General features: G+C 43.0%; 1 protein-coding gene across 1 annotated transcript in view; it reads left to right on the top strand.

Annotated features, from left to right (window-relative positions):
* The window catches only part of TANC2 (tetratricopeptide repeat, ankyrin repeat and coiled-coil containing 2), a 162,303-nt gene that overhangs the window by 78,752 nt on the left and 67,004 nt on the right, over positions 1-16,547 (top strand). The window contains exons 6-7 of the mRNA XM_030466043.1: positions 2,792-2,978; positions 14,307-14,570. Of these exons, the coding sequence (XP_030321903.1) occupies positions 2,792-2,978; positions 14,307-14,570 (451 nt within the window). The remainder of the gene's footprint in view (positions 1-2,791; positions 2,979-14,306; positions 14,571-16,547) is intronic.

The following is a 16,547-nucleotide window of genomic DNA, read 5'->3' as shown; positions in this document are numbered from 1 at the left end:
TCAAGCAAGAAAATAATTATTTGTAATCTCACCAGTGCTTGAGCTGAAGTGAAGATAAGGAATGGAGGTGTTTGCACTAAAACTCTCCCAATACATGGGCACATTGTATTTCAGTCTGTCCAAGGATCTCTTCTCTAAGCCAGATTGCTGGGAAATTGTGTGGTTTATGTGCTGCCTCTTTCTTAATCACGTTTTCCTTAATGAGAGCTCACAAATGCTGAAGAACAAATCCTGTTTCTCTTTTTTTAAAAAAAAAAACCTGTTTTTTAACTGTGCTGGCTGCCAGAGAAGCACAAAGGACAATGGGAGTGTGACAGAACAGTTCAGTTTTTCAAAGCTTGGTGCAAATGTGACAGATGAAACAGCAGTGATAATAACACAGAACGTTCTGTCAATGGAAATTTATATTTAAAACTTGCAGAGAGGACTCTTTTTTCTGTATCAATACAAAAATAAAATGTGTCAGTCAATGCTAAGTGATAACACCCTGGTACTTAAGCCATTTCCAACTGCAAGGAGTTTGCTCTTAAGGAGCTGCATTGAGACAAATAAAAGAACTTATAAGAATATATTTTTTGGCATTTCATGAAACAATGGTGTCATCAGCTGAAGAGAAGATGACTGTACCATTCTTACACTGAATTCTGATCTGGTTTGAAGTGTAATTTTTTCTGTGGTTTAAGGTTAGCAGATGTTATTTTGTTAGTACTGAGAGACATTTCAACAGTTGAAACCAGGCCACCAAAAAACCTCCCCATGAAGAATTTAGAGTGGTTGTAATGGTTGTAATGCTTCATGTCTGAAAGATCTCAAATAGGAGCTATTTTAGGTGGTGTATTAGGAGACTGAAAGTACCTCTGGAGATTGTCCAATCCAATCTGCCCACTCCAAATGGAGTCACCTCAGAGCAAGTGGCTCGGAACCATCTCTGGTTGGATTCTGAACATCTTTGTATCTCCTGTGTCAGATGTTCCACTATTTCAGTCATCATTGAGGTGTGCTCATCACCCCGTGATGGTGATAATCCAGTATCTCCATCTTCTTCTTGTGCTGGGGCACCCAGACCTGGGTGCATCACTCCAGGTTGTGGTCCCACTGGAGGTGAGCCAGGAGCAATCATCATCAGCATTGCTCTTTCCAGGATTCTGCTGACTTGTCTGAAACTCAAAGCCAATATTCTCTTAAACTTTATGCAGTTGATTGTCCTCTCAGGGAGCTGAAGGAATATTGGGAAAAGCTGATTTAAAAGCTTAGGTGTGGTGATGGAGCCAACTGACTTCAATAAATGGGAAGAGACAGTCCCACTGCAGTGGGCAGCAGGGTGAAAGCAGCTGCTTGCTACCCAGCAGCCATCCAAAAAAAGAGCCCTGTGTCAGGTTATGTTAAGAAAAACATAAACCTGAGTAATTTCAAGGGGAAAAAAATCATGGAATCTTTCCACTGACTCCTGACACACGAGGAGTTTTTAATTCAGCCATTAGGATGAATGTGTTAGACTTGTGCAGAATTAAAAACAGATCTACAAAAAATCAGCCTGGGAGAGGAGACATCTGAAGAGATTGCAGTCTGAGGAGATGAAAAGGGTTTGTTGAGAGAGAAGATGTGAGACAGGAGAGGTAACAAGTGCATGAAACCAGAATTTACTGGGAGCCAGAATTTATAGAGCCATCAGCTTGCCTGGGATTCCTAGAAGGCTGCTTGGGGAAAAAAAAAGAAATGTGTTTGTAAGGCCCTGGAATATAAAAGAATGGAAAATAATGAGCAGGATCCACTGTGGCACTGCAAATTGGATGGGGAGAGGAAAAACTTGGGCTGCTTATGAGTGCTTGAAAAGCCAACGTGGTGGCAGCTGCCTGGTTCACTGCTGGGGTGTTTTAGATGGATACCAGAGGGAGATTAAAATTATCATGGAAATAGTTAATTTTCTACTGTGCTGCAAGCTCTCTCTTTAATAGAAAAACCACCCCCCTGGAGCTGTCACATTACCATCCCTTGATGTGCTAATCCACCTTTGGGGTGCTCTGTACTTAGGATGGGTGCAGTCAGGCTGGAGTTGGGTGTCTTGTCCCCCCACCCAGGGATGCTCCATTTCACCTCAAAGTGGGGTAGTTCCACTCTGAGAAAGGATTTTTTTTATTCTTTTTTTTTCTTTCCAAGCCCCTGGGTGGGGAGGGGCTGTCTCAGCTCTAGATAAGGGACCTTGAGCTTCCTCTTCAGCCACCATTCTTTTTCTTGAATGGAGGAAACATTCACAGAGCAGAACAAAATCTGCAGCCCTGGGGAGGTTTCTGAGCAGCTGGAAATGGCCCAGAGGCCTTTGTAGGGTTTTCTGGATTGGATTTTTCTCACTGTAAGTCCAGGTGAGCTCATGCCCTGTACTCAGCACAGAATCTCCCTCACTGCATCACAATTATTCCGTTTTTTTAGCTTGATTTATTTATTTGGTTTTTTTAAACTTTCAATGTTAATAAACTGATCAAAGTAGGGGATCAGCCTTGTGGTAAATAGCACTTTATTTCTGTTTTCTGGGTGGTGAAGGTGGAAGCTGGAATCTGTCCTTTTTCAGGCCAGAAGTAGCAAAGAGGCCCAAGGGTCTCTTTCCCCTCGGACGTGGGACGGCATCAACGCTTTTGTTTGGAAGAGAAAAGCCCCCCTTTTCTTTTTTAAATTATTTTTTTATTTTCTTTTCTTTCGTTTCTTTTTTTCCTTTTCCCCCTAAAGCTATGGAAAACCTTTCCCCCACCCCAGTTACCAGAGTGAGTGATGTGTTTCCCCCTTCCCCTCCCCGCAGAGCTCGGCGGTCACGCAGCGCATCAGCCCCTGCTCCACCCTGACCAGCAGCACGGCCTCACCTCCTGCCAGCAGCCCCTGCTCCACCCTCCCTCCTGTCACCACCAACGTCACCACCAAGGACTGCACCTACGGGGCTGTCACCAGCCCCACCTCCACCCTGGAGAGCAGAGACAGTGGCATCATTGGTGAGTTGAGGTCTCCATCACTCCTGTCACTGGATTCCAGCTCGTTGTGGTCACCACGAGGGATTTGCACCTCCCTGTAGAGCTGCAGACTGGGTTGGGCTGGAAGGGATCTTAAAGCTCATCCAGGGATACTTTCCACCAGCCCAGGTTGCTCCAAGCTCCATCCAAGCTGGATTTCAGCACTGCCAGGGATGGGGCAGCCACAGGTTCTCCCTTGGGCCAGCACCCTCACACCAAACAGTTTCACCCTCAGAACTCATCTCAGTCTCCCCTCTGGCAGTTTAAAGCCATTTCCCCATATCCAGTCACTTAAAAAAAATCCTTCAGCTTTCCTGGAACCCCATCAGCTACCCTCCTAAGTTTCCATCTTCTATTTGTCATAGTTAAAACTAAGTGGAGTTGGTGAAAATTGGGATGGAAAAGGTGGCTAAATTATTTGATTCAAAACTTTAAAACTTGTATAAATGCTGAAAGAGGAAGAGTTTAATCTTCCTCCTTCTATGCTTGCATCTCATTTTCATCATTTTGATTCTTGCAGTCTTCTTCCCCAACATTTTTTTGCCTTCTTTCATTTCAATGAAGTTGTTGGATGTTGATAGTGGTTGACAGCATCACATCCATAGTTCAAATACTGTTGGATTGTATTCTTATAAATATAAAATCTTGATTACCTTCTGTGCCCCATGAATGTCCCTGCCACCTTACCAGTGACTCTGTGTCTCAAAAATTACTGCTCAGCATTAATTAATAAATAAATTTTTAAGCATAAAGCAATTTTTAAGCAATTAAGCATAAATTAATGCTCAGCATTGAGCAGGATTATATTAACACAGATTTCCAAACATTTCTGTGGCTGCTGTAGCAGGTTTTTCATTCCAGTGATCTCTGGGTTGCAAGTGTGAAGCATCCTGAGCAAATTACATACTTGGAATAATTTCTGTTGAATAACTGGAATGGCACAACAGGAGAAAAGTAACATCTGGGTGACATCAGGCAGGATGGTCCTCTCTTGGTTGTCTTTGCCATGTGTTTTATATTGAGTATTTTTTTAGCTAAGAAGGTTTGACTTTGCCAACAGTTTACATAAAAATAAAGGTTAAAAAAAAAAAAGAAGAAGAAGAAAGGGAAGTTGATAATTTAGGGAGATGAGTTGTACTAGTGATTAATATTTTGCTTGGTTGATCAGAAAAATCTGGGTTTAGCTCAGCTCCTGGATGCCACAGCAACCTTTGCAGAGCTTCTGCCTGGGTGATGTTAAAATGCAAATATTTTAAGCTATTCTGAGCTGCAGAGTGAAGTAGGTTAATGAATTCTGGGAAAAATCCTTGCAGCATCACACACCCTTCACTCTCTGCTCACAGTGTCCCAGGGTCAGAGCTTCTCCCTGTCCCACAGCAGGTCCTTGAAGCCTGGCTGGGCTGGAGGATCATGTTGAGTAAAAGTGGATGGTTGGTTCTGGATCAGCTGGGAATTGGGCTTGAAGGAAGCCTGGAGTGCAGCAGCAGGATCTGCAGGATTTGCTTTCATGAGCTGCTCTCCCAAGTGAGATCTGGGGGTGTCAGCTGAGCCATGGTGCTGAGCTCATCTTGGGGTTGCTTGGCAGGTGCCAGCAGGAAGGTGACAAAACCAGAGGTTGCTGCAGTTTGGTTTTATCTGGAGTTTTTTGTCCACGTGGAAGCCAGAGGAGATCCAGTTGGTCTTTGTGTGTCACAGAAACATCTGCATGGTCCTGATTGCTGATGTGATAAGGCATCAGATCTTCTTCCTCAGACTTTCTGCCCTACTCTTTTTTTCAGTAGGTCTGTAGTAATTGTCTGAAGTAATTTTTTTTCCCCTCCTCCCAAGCACCAGTTCTCTCTCAGAGGTTCTTCTGTCAGGAATTTACATTTTCCCCATGGAAACTTTGGAAAATGAAAGAAGGTGACTTAGCCCAAGACTATGTTAATGTATCCCAGATGGAAAAGTCATGTAAAAATATGTTTATGTGGAGTAGGGGAAGCCCATTTCAAGGCTTTCAGAAAACAGGGCTCTCCTCTGCTAGTGTCCACACTCAAAAGGAAACCAGAGCCTCTTTCTCCCCTTCTTGTCTCCCCCTCCTTATTTTGCCAGTAACATTTTCAGCACCTTCTGCTTCTACAATTTGATAGGAGCTGGGCAGCCATAACAAATCGTGGGGAAAAGACTCTTCTCAAGTTCATGCTTCCCAGCAGTGAAAAGAATTGGGAAGTTTTCTCTCAGTCTGGTTTTTTCTGCACCTCCTCTTGTCTCCTGCCAGCACGAGGGCAGTCGGAGCACGGGGCTGGTGGTTCCCAGCAGGAGATGGATGCACAGTTTGGTCATGAGTGTCCTGACAGGATGCAAATTGGGTGTGCAACGATACTGAAAGGTGCACTCTGCAGGATGGCAATTCCCTGGAATTCTTTTCACCACGGAGTAGACAAATTGTTCAGTTGGAGGGAGCAAAGCCCACCTCGAGCTTTCCTCTCCCCACCTCGAGCTTTCCTCTCCCCACCTCGAGCTTTCCTCTCCCCACCTCAGGCTTTGTTCTCCCCACCTCAGCTCCTTCATTTCTGGAGGGTCAGGCATCAGGTTTCCCTTCTTGGTTGCATTCCTCCTTTATTGGATACAGAGCTTCCTGTGGGGATTTCTCTTGCTGGTGTTTGTTCTCTGCCAAGGTGGCTGTAGTGACATGGCTTTTGGTCTGAGCACTTCATGTGGTACCTTGGAAAGTATCAATCTATCTGAAGTCTCCTTATCAAAAGTAGTGATGTTTTCTGTTAGATGTGGAGAAAAAGGGTGAATATTTCTCTAGGTGCTTTATTTTCCCTGGGTCACACTTCCTCCTGCTCCTCACAAATAAGTGATTTAAGCTCTTAGCTCATTAGCTCCAAGAAAGTGTGTTTTTATAATAGGCAAGTTCAATATATTTCTTTTTCATCTTGATAAAAGTTAGGATTTGGAGAAGATCTGTTGGTTTTTGCTGCCTCTCAGTCCTGAGCTGCACTGAGCATCACCTCCAAATCTCACAATCATTAAGCAGTATGGAATTTCATGTTTTAAAAACACAAAATGCTTTCATGTGTGTCCCAGAAGGCTGACGTGCTATTTGTGCAATAATTGAGAATTAGCAAAGGACAAAAAACAGTTAAATCAAGGTGGGAAGTTGAAACATACACTGCATGCATAATTGCTTCTCTCCATGTGATTTTGCTTAACATAAAATGGTTTTGTCCCTGCTCAGCTAATTTTACATCTCTACTGCTAGACACAGCACTGATTTGTCCAAGTTAGGTCAGAGTGTGGCTCATTAGGCTCTGAATTAACTGCAGTGGGAGCCCTGCTGTCCACTGAGGTGGATGGAGTGAGCATTGTGGTGTTTTCATCTGGATATAAAGACCAGATTTCAAGCAGGCAGGTTTTCTGGGCTGGCTTGTCCTCTTGGAGTTATTCCTGTCCATTTATGTGTCACCTCTTACATAATTTCAATTATCAGAGAACAAGTGTGTCACATCTCTCACCTGCTCAGCACAGGGACTGTTTCATGCTTAGTGAACACTTCAGTAAATGCATCACTTGGCTTAGAACAGACTAAGACATTTTGGATCCTTTAGCAGATTTTAGATCCCTGACAGTAAAGGGAAGTTCAGTTTGTGGATGCTGAAAAGGTAACAAAAATGTGATAAGGTCCTGATCTTCAGATTCAGGCAAAGAAAAGAAATGGGGAGAGAGGGAGGAGGAGGAGGAGAGAGAAAAGGTGAGCCAAGAGGAGATAAAGGAGCAAGTCAGCCCTTTCTCCTGGAAGCCACGAAATCCTTTTCATGTACAACAGAATGGTTGGTGAAAATGCTGACCTGACTTTAACCTCTGAAAAGCTTCCAGGATTTTTTTGGCTCTCACTATGTAAAAGCAGCCAACTGTTAATGTTCAGGATCTGCTACTGAAAAGAAAACTGGTCAAAGAATCACGTGCAGCTGTGGGGGAACTTTGTATTTCACATCCCCACAGAAGAGGACTGTGAAGTTTTTGCTGCTTGAGTGGAGCAGAATATAAGAAAAACTCCAACAGTTGTAAAATCAACCAGCAAACATTTCTTGCAGGGAATGTGAAGCTTCCCCAAGTGCTTGTGGTGTTTGAGCAGCACTTCATGTCACTCAGCAGCCCTTTCCCCAGGGGCTGAAAGGAATGGCTGTTCCCACATCCAATCTTCCTGAGGAAGGGCTGTGATTTACTCCAGCATGAAACGGGGCCATGCTGCCTCGTGGTGCAAAGTCCTGTGATGATCTACACTGCTTGATGGTTAGGGGGATCATCCTGAGCAAGGAAACAGGTTTGATGGGAAAGCAGCTTACAGGGAAGGCAGTGAGCTGGAAAATCCTCTTGCACCACTGCTGCAGAAATCTGTATTGGTCTAATACCATGTGGACCAGTTGCCTTCACTTAGATTTTGTCAATTTTTACACTGAAGAATGCCATGCAGAGGACTCCTGTTCTCTACTGTTCTCCCAGGGCATGCAGCTTTTTTCACTTTGGGTGTTGTATTTTTTTATTTTTATTTTTTAGGATTTTTTTAAATGGTTTTTTGTTTTAAGGTTTTTGGGTTTTTTCACTCTGACTCCTGAGCTTTCATCCAGTTGCTGCTTTCTCCAGATTTATGTGTTTGTGGGTTAAAAATAGGTTTGCTAATAAATTCATCCAGAGTGTGTGCTAAGCAGAATAGATGCTGCTGACAATAAAACAAGATTTGTTTGCAAGTTTAACTGCTTTGAGAAGGGAACAAAGAGCAGCTCAAAAGGCACATCAAGATAAATTTAATTCAGGTTAAATATTTTTGTGATCTTACAGCTAAAGCATTTGAATTCTGACATTCTCATAAGTGTTATGAAATGCTCTGTTAATAATGAATAAGATTTCCAAGAATTACAGATCTTTCTTTGTGTGGAGCCAGCTTCCATTTGGGCTCATTCCCCAGAGGAGGAGCTCCCTGAAAAATGTCTGATGTTGATGAGTAATGAGCTTTTGTTCACTAATGCATCTGCATATTGCAGGTGATGGAGCTGACAGTTCAGGAGGTGAAAAGGGAGGTTATTCATCAGCTCTTGAGCAAAATCAGTGTGGTCTCAGAACCCTGACCACGGGAAGCACAGAAGGACACCATCTCTGAATCCTGATCCTGTTCTTTTTCCATTTCATTAAAAGGACAAATTAAGCAGAAAGCAAAGGCATGTGTGCACGTGGGACATGATTGATGGCTGAGAAACCATGAGATGATGGTATGGCAGTTCTGCCTTCCCCTTGTGAAGCCACTGAGGCATCAAGGGTTGGGTTTGACACCAAAATCTGGCCCTTAAATACTGAATAAGTTCAGCTACAGGTGTTTGTTATGTTACAGGGAAAAAAAACAACAGCAAGAAGTGTGTTAACAGCTAAGGAAGCAGCATCTGTTTGGCATCTGAGCTCCCTGGAATCCTTGGGGCCAACATTTGTTATTTTTGGGTGTGTCCTTCTGTGACTGAATTGAAGGTTTATGTAGAGGAGGTGAAAAAATTCATCTTACTCCTTGCCAGCTGGTCCTGGGACATCTCTAGTGTGGAAAAGCAAAGTGTGTGGTGTGTGTGACTGGAGGTGAGTGAGGGGAACTTGCAGAGTTGGCAGAAAGGTTTTTAGTACCTCATTTTAGTGCAACACACAAAGTTTGCTGCTTTGCTGCCATTATTTCTTTAAAGCAACAAATTCTTTATTTTATTCTATGGAATGGTTTGGGTTGGAAGGAACCTTTCAAGGTCATCTAGTCCATCCTATTGGAGACATTATAAATCTTTACATATAATTTATGTTTCAGCTGTTGGGCATCATAAAGTGGTAACTCTAGGAAACTGCTTTCTTCTGCATTTTTATCTGAAAGGTGAACAGAAAGGTTGATGTTTTCCAGGCATGATCTTGGCCTCAAGGAGAATTGGATGGTATGGTAAAAATCCCCTTGTGTGTTTGACTCTAGACAAGTAGAATTGAAGCCTGATGCTCCAGGGCATAGACCAGCTCCAACTAAATGAGAAATATTTGCTATCTTGTAAAAACATGAAACTCTTGGAGAAGAGGAACACTGTCCAGGGTGACACCTATGGTGCTACCTTGGATGAACTGCTGCTGGGATACAGTTCTGCTTCTTTTTTTTCCTCAAAGAAAGAAAAATATTTCAAACCATGTTATTTGCAAAAAGTTCTAAGGAAAGCAGTTCACCAAGGGAAATGAGCCAAGACTGAAAATGAAAGCTTGACGTAGGCAAGTTCCCTGCCAAGGAAAATGAATGCAGAAATCCTGAAGACTTAAAAGCAAGGTAGGATTGTAAATGACTCCAGCATCTCTGAGCCTGTCCCTTCTGGCATCAAAATCCACGTGTCTTCAAAGAAGCTGGAGCAGGTAGTGCTGGGACAGTGGGGTGGAAATCCTGTGGGAAGAGGTGGGGCAAATCCTCAGGGAAAGGCATGGAGGGAGCTGGGAATGGCGCCGTGCTGCCGGGCTCCTCTCCTTCCAGGGTCTTTCCAAGTTGTTCATTAATGTGTTTTACAGCACTCAGAGGTTTCAGATGCCTCAGATTCTGTCTCTGTTGATATTAAATAGTGTGAGACTGTGTGCCAGCTGAGACTTGAGATACATATATATGTATATATATATAAAACCCCATATATATGTGTTTATATATGTGTATATATACAGACACACATCTATATTTATATGCAGATGGTATTACCACAGTGCTATGGAGAACTTCAGCTGTTTCTTGCCTGCCTGTCAGGTTTCACATGTTCAGGGTGTGACTTACAGGGCTGCCCCCATCCTACCCCATCCCTGCAGTAATCCTTTCCATTCCTCCAGGAGACAGCAAGGTCTCTTCTGCTCCCAACAGCATGTGCCATGGTCTGTGTGATGGAGCAGGGCACTGTAATGTTCTGCTTTTTTTTCACCAGGTTTATTCTTTCTGGTTGGATCCAGAGCCTTGTGTAAATGCAGGGTCTCTCATGGCATCTTTGCAGCCCTTCTTGCATCCCAGGGTGCTGTGGTTGTGGCATCCCCAGCCTAACATGTCCCATCATAACCTGGTGTGCTGGGTATCACCTCTGGGAGACTCAGGGTTGAAAGATCTGCCCCTCAGGAGATGGCTGAAGGCAAAAATTCTGCTCTTTGATGGGTTTGAGATCCATCAGTTTATCTTTTCCCAAATGTAGACATGCTACCTCTTAAGAGGTTGCATTCTTTTAAGCTTTTTGGTTAAATAGGTTTCCTTTGGGTTTAAAAATCACAGAAGCCTTTTGGTTGAACAAGACCTTTAAGATGATTGAGTCCAAGCCTCCTGCCATGGGCAGGGACATCTTTCCTTAGATAAAGTTGCTCCAACCTGATCTTGAACACTGCCAGGGATGAGGCATCCAGAGCTTTTTTGGGCAACAGATGTCTCACCACCCTCATTGTCTCACCACGAGACCCACAAGAAATCTTGTGGCATTTGTTTAATTTCTAAACCTTGTATTAAGAAAGCATTCATTCTCTTAACTCCATGGTGCTTTTCCAGTTTCCCAGTTCCCAGCAGCAGGGATGCTCAGGGACAGGGCTTCTCCTCCCAAGGCTGTGACCCCCCTCATCCTGCAACCCCCCCAGATGTGACTTGTGAGCTGAGATATTCCCAGTGATGAGAACCTGGGATTGTGACCCGTGGGTGAAGCCAAGTCCAGGAGTGTTCCTGCAGCTCCTTTTAGCACTGACACAGTTTAAACAATGGGATGTGGAGCTGAGGTCTCTGGGAACTTCCCAGCACTGGGACCTCCTCCCTGCAGGCCATGGGCTGGTTTAGCCAGAGTCATGGTTCTGAATTCCAGAGTGGAGGAAAACTAAATATTCATTTTGTGGTTTTAGATGCTCAATCTAACCAAAGCAGGAACTTCAGCAGGAATCTTCAGAGCCAATTTTTAGGATAATTTGAAATTCTGATGCTCTCCCATATTTTATGCATACACAGATCTGCTCCCTGAGGGGCAGCAATGTTGTCATGGTGGTGTGCAGCTGCTGGTGCCCATTCCAACCAGCTTCTCTGCATCTGGGTTAAGACCAGGAGTGCATCAGGAGTCTTCTTGTGACTGCTGGGAGGATTCATCCTCAGGGTGGGTCTTCATTCCCCACACAACCTCTGAAAAGATTATTGCTGTAGGGCACAGTTAATCCCCTGGCACAGGAGATGGACTCTCACACCACAACCCCAGGAGCACAGACCCTGTCCTGGAACACCCTCAGCAGCTCTGGAAAGCTGAGGATGTGAATATGGCAAACTTGCAGAAATATTATTTTGCATATTTCCTTCTGGTTGCAAGTTATTGGTGGGCTTGATCCTGCTGGGGACTGAGATGAAGTTTTTTGTGTGTGATGGAATGGAATGGAGTTAGAATGGGAATGAGAATTAGAATGAGAATGAATTAGAATGAAGTTAAGAGTTAGAAAAGATTTTTTTCTTCCATTGGAAGGCACCTCTAGGTGATCATCAACTGCTTGACCACTTTTTTGCTGACCAAATCTTTGCACTTTCTCTGTGTCCAAGTGTCACCAACTTCTTAGCCCTGAGCATCACACTGCATCAGCATCACTTGGTGCAGGAAATGTTGATTTTCTGAAGTTAACCACTGCTCTCTCAGATGTTGGCTGGGGACTTGTAATTTCTGAGCAGCATTCTGGGTCCCCAGGCTCCCAGGAGATGTGCTTTGCATGTCAGTTTATGTTGCTGGCCTTATGCTTCTGCCTTTTAAATAAAGTTAAAATTGGTTTGGTTTAAAATAGCTCAGAGAAGAGATTAAATCCATAGAGCAATTGCTTCCTGCCTGTGTAGCAGTTACTTACATCATCCAGAGCTGTTCAGAAGGTAAATTAATCCACAGGGAACAATCCTAAATACCTGATTCAATGAAGAGTTTGCACATAAAACAACTTTAGTGTAAAACAGTGAAAATTATGTTTAAAATGAACACAAATTGACAATTAGAAAGGAGACCAGCAAGATTTATTAGCTTTTGTTGTTGTTGTTGTTGTTGCTTCATTTAGAGAAAACTTATTTTGACACTTAGTTATTTGGGTTTTACTCAGTTTGATGTATTGGAAGGTGACTGATTTCAGCTGCAGATGTGTTTCTGCAGAGACTAATTAGCCACATACAGGGTTTTTTAAATTAATGGATTTTTTTTTCTGTAAACAGACAACCTAGCATGCCAGGAACTCGACCCAGACTTTGAAATGGAGACTTTCTAGCAAACTATTTCAAACATATTTCTCCATATTAAACAATTGGAGGGAGCAAGAGGAATCTGTGAACATCTGTTTCTTGTTTGTAACTTATTTTCTTATGCTGAAGTGTAAATGTGTTCACCTGACAGCAAACCTATGTTTAAATGCCAGCAAGCAACTACAAGTTCTTAGCAGTTGTGTTCATTGGCTTTAAATTTCTAAATATGTGACAAACAACTAAATTTTTGAGCACTTGATGAAATATGAAGATGCTGATCCCACTGCATAGACAAGAAACCCAATACTGAGAAAGAAAACACTAGAAATAAAGGTTGAAGTTGCACGGAGTCCATTGGGGTGGATAAAGAACAGGCACAGTAAGAATTACAGCTCCTGATTATTCTTTTTGGTGACTTCAGATGTAAGCAGTTAATTCTGGTTCCTATTATAATGTCATTTAACACATAGAATTAAGCCAGATGAGTCCCTGGACTTTGAAGGTTCATTGTTTTGCACTGAGGATAGAGTCCAGCAGTCTTCTTGGCACCTTGGTGTGGAGCCCCTGGCTTGAAAGTGTCATCACTTTTGTATTTTGTCAGCCCTAGGTGGGTATTTCTGAGCATTTTAATCAAATGTTAGGCAGTGAAATCATTCCTGTGCTCAGGAATAAAGGACTGGCTAGAATCTGGAGTTCTCTGCTTCTGGATGATTAAACTCCATCCTCTTCCAGGTGCTTTTTGGCTGGAATTTCTTTTCTAGGCTACTTAGAAAAATGAGGTAGAAAAAGTTTTAGCTTAAAAGCAGGTGAATCTGTGGAGTAATTTACTTTTTGCCTTTAATCAATATAAAAATGGGTGTTTTGCTGGCTGCTGCTGAGGCAGCATCCCCCCAGGCTCAGGAGCTGGCTCTGGGCAGGTGAGGAGGAAGAGGCTGTCCCTGAGGAGGGGTGACACTGGGATTTGTGCTGTGGATCCACATGGTGTGTCCAGGGACACAGAAAATCTGGACTGGGAAAGGTGTTTTCCACAGCAAAGGGAAATGATGGATTTGGGTGGATTTAGCAAGAAGAGCTGCAAGCACAGGGTATGTCTGGGGCTTTGGAATACTCAGGGTCAAACTGAATTTCAGGGTTGTGAAGAGCAGTGGGAGTGAGTGGGGTGGGCAGTGATGGGAGGGTCATAGACTCTGGTTTGTCATTTATTTTAGTTTAATTTTTTTATTCTTTTTTCTTTCTTTCCCCCTCAGTTAAGGAGCAGGCAAGTTAGTCACACTCAGATAAACTGGTGTGGGCACTGTGACCTTCTCTCAATACCTAGGAGGTCTGATTATGACCTGGAATGAATACGTGGGAGACCAAAGATGAAAGGAAAGGCAGCAGCCAGGGGATAACTGCACCAGGATTCAGAAGAGAAAATACCAGCAGGGAGAAGATGTTAGTGGTGTGGATCAGCAGAGTATTGTCATTCCCCTATGTGAGAGTCAATATAGCAACAATCCTGATCTGTAAAATGAAATAATGGATGGGAAAATGGGGGAATTACAGTCAGAGCTTCATAAAACCTGCTGTCAATCAAATGAAATCTTGACTTCAGTTTCTGAACCAAACTAATCCCTGGGAGATCATTGCTCAAGCAAGGCAGGCAGGAGCTTTCTGGCTTTTCAGTGTCTGAAAGTGCAAGGGTATCAACTGCAGCCATCCCCTGACATGGTTGTGATGATGATGCAAATTCAAAGATGTGAAGAGCACTGATAATGGTTTTTTCTTCAATAATTCCTTCTCTCCCTGGAATTGGATATTCCAACGCAACGCTGCACTTAATTTTTAATACTCTTTGTAGCTACAAATGACTTCTAACAGTAGAACATTGCAGCCTGAATGGTCTTTGGGAAGTAGTAAGCAGAAACAGCATCATGAAACTCAATTCCATAATCTCTGATTTATGTCAGTGTGGAAAATCTGATGAATATAATTTCTGGCACTCTCGTTGCAGAAGGCAGTGTGGAGCAGTGTGTGTGAAAGCTGTTCTGCTTTGTTCCTCATTGTGTCTCTGGTTTCTTCCTCCCAAGCTACTCTGACAAGCTACTCAGAAAATGTAGAACGCACTAAATATGGAGGGGAAAGCAGCAAAGACCTTGGATCTGGAGGAAACCTGAAACCTTGGCAGTCCCAAAAATCCAGCATGGACTCCTGCTTATACCGTGTGGATGAGAACATGACAGCTTCCACCTACAGCCTGAACAAAATCCCAGAGAGGAACCTGGAGACTGTCTTGTCCCAGTCAGTGCAGTCCATTCCTCTTTACCTTATGCCACGGCCAAACTCAGTAGCAGGTAAGAAATCAACATTTTTGCCTTTGGGTCACAGCAAGACACAGAATCCAACAAGAAATTTGTCATCATCATTATTAAGTGTGAAAAAAAAATGTCTTTCATTGAACTTAATTGTTTCTAAGTGGAAAATTCCTGTGGGGAAAACTGGTTCTGGTGATGTCTCATGGCTGTTTCAGCAGCCTGTGATCCCTTTTTCACAAAACTGTAAGATTATTGGAGAATATTATTATTTTTTAAAAAAAAAAAAAAATCTGCTATCACCACAGTGTAAAGAATCTTGGGTTTAAATACCCCAGAATTTAAGACATGGCAGCTTCTTCTTTTTTTTTCCAAGGATTTATTGCAAGTAAAATCCAATGTCTGATTTTCTCTGAAGATCTCCAGAACTTTGGAGTGAGGAAAATTGCAATGCCTTCTGTCTGCAGGGCAGTTGCTGTGGATCCCACCTCTCCTGCTGGATTTTGTCCTGGTGTCTCAACCTGCACGTGTGCAGGTGCTGGTTTGGTTCTGGCAGCATCTGGGCTTTGCTAGTACCTAAAGTTTTTGTTTTGGCAAAGTGTCAACATTTTCTTCCATTTTATTTCAATTCTGCTGTTTGAAAGATTCCTAAATGATGCTCTGACAGATCTTACTGATGTCTTTTAGCAGCCTGCTCAGCTTCCCCCTGGAGCTGATAACAGCAGGATGGAAACAAGAGAAGGGGATTAAAAATTTTCAAGCTTTACTGAAAAGCTGCTTGCCAGGAATTCTTCTCCTTTGCTGCCCCATATTTCTTTCTTGCTGGGTAACTTTTGTGGGGTTAAATATTCTGCTGAGGTGGTCTGTCTGTATAGCTGCATGGGGAAATAGTCCTTGCCTTTTGTAGAGTCCCTGCAGGATTCTCTGGCTGCTTGGCAGCACTGATGCTGCTCCAGAAAATCCAGATTGCACAGAGCCCAGGATGTGTCTGTTAAACCAGCAGCTCTTGGCAACCCAGGCTGCATTGCATAACTAGATTAGGTTTCCTTTTTAATCCCTCTTTGGACAGTCAGAGGCCTAAAAATGAGGCAGAAATGAGATTTTAGAGATGCTAAAATCTGGGCATGGAGGAACAACCCCACGTGCTACTTGTGTCTGAAAGAGGAAAAACCTGGGAGTGTGGAAAGGAAAGAGGGGATGGGGAAAAAGGGGAAACCCCTCTTGTACAGCCCCATTTCCTTAATTTCATTTCTCATAAATAATGCTGCAGAAGCACCTTCAAAAGCAAACAGGGGAGGCCAGGTACCTTCAGTTGAAATACACACAAGTATTGGTGTAATTCACTTTGAAAGTTGTTGGGTTCCTTGATGAATTTAGTTACTGAGCTAACATTTCTCTTGCCCATTTTTCCCCTCACAGTTTGATGGAGCTAAATATTACTTCAGCATTTTTTTAGTTCTCTCTGCCTGGAATTCCAAGGGCTTCATTAGAATCTCAAGATTTTCTAATATATTTTCTACATTGTATTGGTTCTGCCATTTTATTTCTAAGGTCCCTATCAATTCATAGAGAGAAGTGATTCCCCTTGATGTATTCCTCTTATCTTTGGAGAGAAAGCTCACAGCACAGCCTGAGAAATTGAGATTTTCATCAGCTAAATTGCATAAAACCAGCTGGAATGAGCCCCTTCTGTCATTTGCATCTTGGAAACTGAAACACAGCCCACTCCAGCTAGAGGCAAGGAACAGGATCCTTTGTGGATGTTGGCCTCAGAGGTTCTCAGAGGCTCTCAGAGAAGATTTACCTGGCTTTACTGAAATGTTTAATGTCATACATTTAGGAGCTTGTAATTTTACCAGAGTTACACTGCCTGAAGTCAGTTTTGAGGTCAAATGGTTGAATTTTCTGAAAAGCTTTTGCATCACTGCTTCAGCCATGCTGGACATGAAGAAAAGAGGAAAATGTGAGGATTTGCTGGAGATAAATTCCTGTACTTGCTGCATTTGGCAGGATCCAGCA

The sequence above is a fragment of the Calypte anna genome, chromosome 27 (assembly GCF_003957555.1).
Source record: "Calypte anna isolate BGI_N300 chromosome 27, bCalAnn1_v1.p, whole genome shotgun sequence".
Taxonomy (NCBI): Eukaryota; Metazoa; Chordata; class Aves; order Apodiformes; family Trochilidae; genus Calypte; species Calypte anna.
This window is presented reverse-complemented; position numbering and strand designations above follow the sequence as displayed.